This window comes from Arachis ipaensis, chromosome B06 (genome assembly GCF_000816755.2).
Source record: "Arachis ipaensis cultivar K30076 chromosome B06, Araip1.1, whole genome shotgun sequence".
NCBI classification, from domain to species: domain Eukaryota; kingdom Viridiplantae; phylum Streptophyta; class Magnoliopsida; order Fabales; family Fabaceae; genus Arachis; species Arachis ipaensis.
Genome location: NC_029790.2, coordinates 8,941,554 through 8,943,770, shown reverse-complemented (window position 1 = coordinate 8,943,770; position 2,217 = coordinate 8,941,554). Strand labels below are relative to the sequence as shown.

Genomic DNA, 2,217 nt, shown 5'->3' with positions numbered 1-2,217 from the left:
AACGCCGCCGTATTCTAAATAATTAAACATATATAGTTATAGTGCTTGCCTGCTTGGGGTTGCTTCAAAAGTGGCAGGTAGATTGCGGTGGTGGTTAATTTTTCCTTAGACACTTAAATCCACTCGATTATATATCCCTTTTCTTTGTAACTTTATTGAAATCTCACCACCCACGCTAATGCAATGCAACTTGCTTCATCATATTTTCCTCATTAAAAAAAGGAACAAACATAACTCAAAAAAATATCAAATCATCAATGGACCAATTAAGATAGTAGCTAGGTCAGTGTATTACATCATCAAGATGGCACAGTGCCACTTCTTCTCTCCATTTTATATATAATGTTCTCCATTCCGCAACAAAACCATTAACCAAGCCTCCATAACGGTTGTAACTTTCATTTCACCAAAATGGCTTCTCCATTTTCACTCCTCAATCTCATTAGCCTGTTGGTGTTGCTGTTTGTTCTGGGCTACACGGTAGAGTCACGTGACCCATTCGCGTGTGACCCAAACAACAGCAACACCAATGACTTGCCCTTCTGCAAGGCAAGTCTGCCTATAACGGAGAGGGTGAGGGACTTGATTGGGAGGCTGACGTTAGAGGAGAAGGTGGGGTTGCTGGTGGACAATGCGGCGGCGGTTCCGAGGCTTGGGATGAAAGGGTATGAGTGGTGGTCGGAGGCGCTTCATGGGGTGTCAAATGTGGGGCCCGGGACCAGGTTTGGTGGGGAGTTCCCTGGCGCCACCAGCTTCCCTCAAGTCATCACTACCGCCGCTTCCTTCAATGCCTCTTTGTGGGAGGCCATTGGACAGGTTACATCATTTCTTATTTCCCTCTAAATCATAACCATAGTCCTAAGTTTAGAATAAGACATGTAAGAAATTAATAAAACTTAGCTTAATTGCTTGAATTAGTCGGTTTTCCATGTATGAAAATGAATAAACATATATATATATAACACAACTTAATTATTAATTTTAATTTGATTCCTTTTATGTTATAGAACATATGTATACTATTGGCTAACTTCAAATATATAAGTTCTAGAGATTTCACATTTTTAGTTTGGTACATCAAGTTCCACATTAAAATAAGTAGATTTTTTACTATTTAATACATTAAAATTTACAATTTTGTGTATTATAGCTTGCATGTATCTTAAAAGTGTTCTTATAGTAAAGTTCATTTAAAAGAAAAAAGAATAGTGATAAACTGATAATATATACATATCTAAGTAGGAATAGATAAAATACCTAGGGACCCTTTTTTAATGCTATCTTCCCGAAGAAAGTGCCTCACTTTTGCTTTGTTTGTCCTTCTCTTCATCATATCACTGTTTTGTTTTTTAATGAAATTTTGGTAACTTGGTGAGTGTTGGGTGAGCTGGTGCAACAGTGGTTTACACTTCACAGTAGCAAATTGCAATAAAGTGTGTTACTTAAATGCATTAATAATTGAGCATCAATATAAAATACATGATAACTTATATATTTTTATCAAATAATCCTCATATTTTTTTTAACGAAGATAAAAAAATTATCAAAATAATTAATAAATATTAAATAAGATAAATTCTGATTATTTTTAACTAATATTTTTATTATTAAATATTTTCATTTTTTTAATCTATATTTCCCGCCCACATAAATGGTCAAGAACATTTCCGTATAGCAATGACAGTAGTCCAGCCATTCAAGAAACAGAGCACCTTTAAAACCTATGTCCTTGTTGACTATAAAATGTGTAACTCTGTGCCTGGAATTTTGCTCATCATTTATATCTAGTTTTACTATTCTGCTCATCATCATCAATGGGGCAAGAATAATTGCAAATCAGTGGCTCCAAATTCCATGATGACTCAGAAAATTAAAATATATAAAAAGGAAAAGAAATAGGATCTTGTTAACATGTAAAAATATATTCTTAATTAAAATCAATAGCTAAAAATACTAGAACACCTAATATCATAGTACATGAGAAATGCTTCCTATATGAGATGGTATTTTATTACTATATTAACCGAATCTTTCTCTCTTTAGATTTTGATTTGCTCAGTGATTGGTTCACCTCAACTTGCAATATCATTCATTGTCTTTATGGCATGTTTATTGAGTTGTCTCACTTCCCTTGAGCAACTTGCACATATCATGCCAGTCTAATAATGCACCAGCAGTCAGCACTCACAATTTTCTAAGTATATCAATAACTATAGC

The 2,217-nt window shown here is 34.3% G+C and overlaps 1 protein-coding gene across 1 annotated transcript in view; it reads left to right on the top strand.

Moving 5' to 3' along the window:
• Positions 180–2,217, top strand: part of LOC107646085 (probable beta-D-xylosidase 2) — a 4,971-nt gene continuing 2,933 nt past the window's right edge. Inside the window, exon 1 of the mRNA XM_016350275.2 lies at positions 180–816. Within this exon, the coding sequence (XP_016205761.1) occupies positions 412–816 (405 nt within the window). The 5' untranslated portion in view covers positions 180–411. The remainder of the gene's footprint in view (positions 817–2,217) is intronic.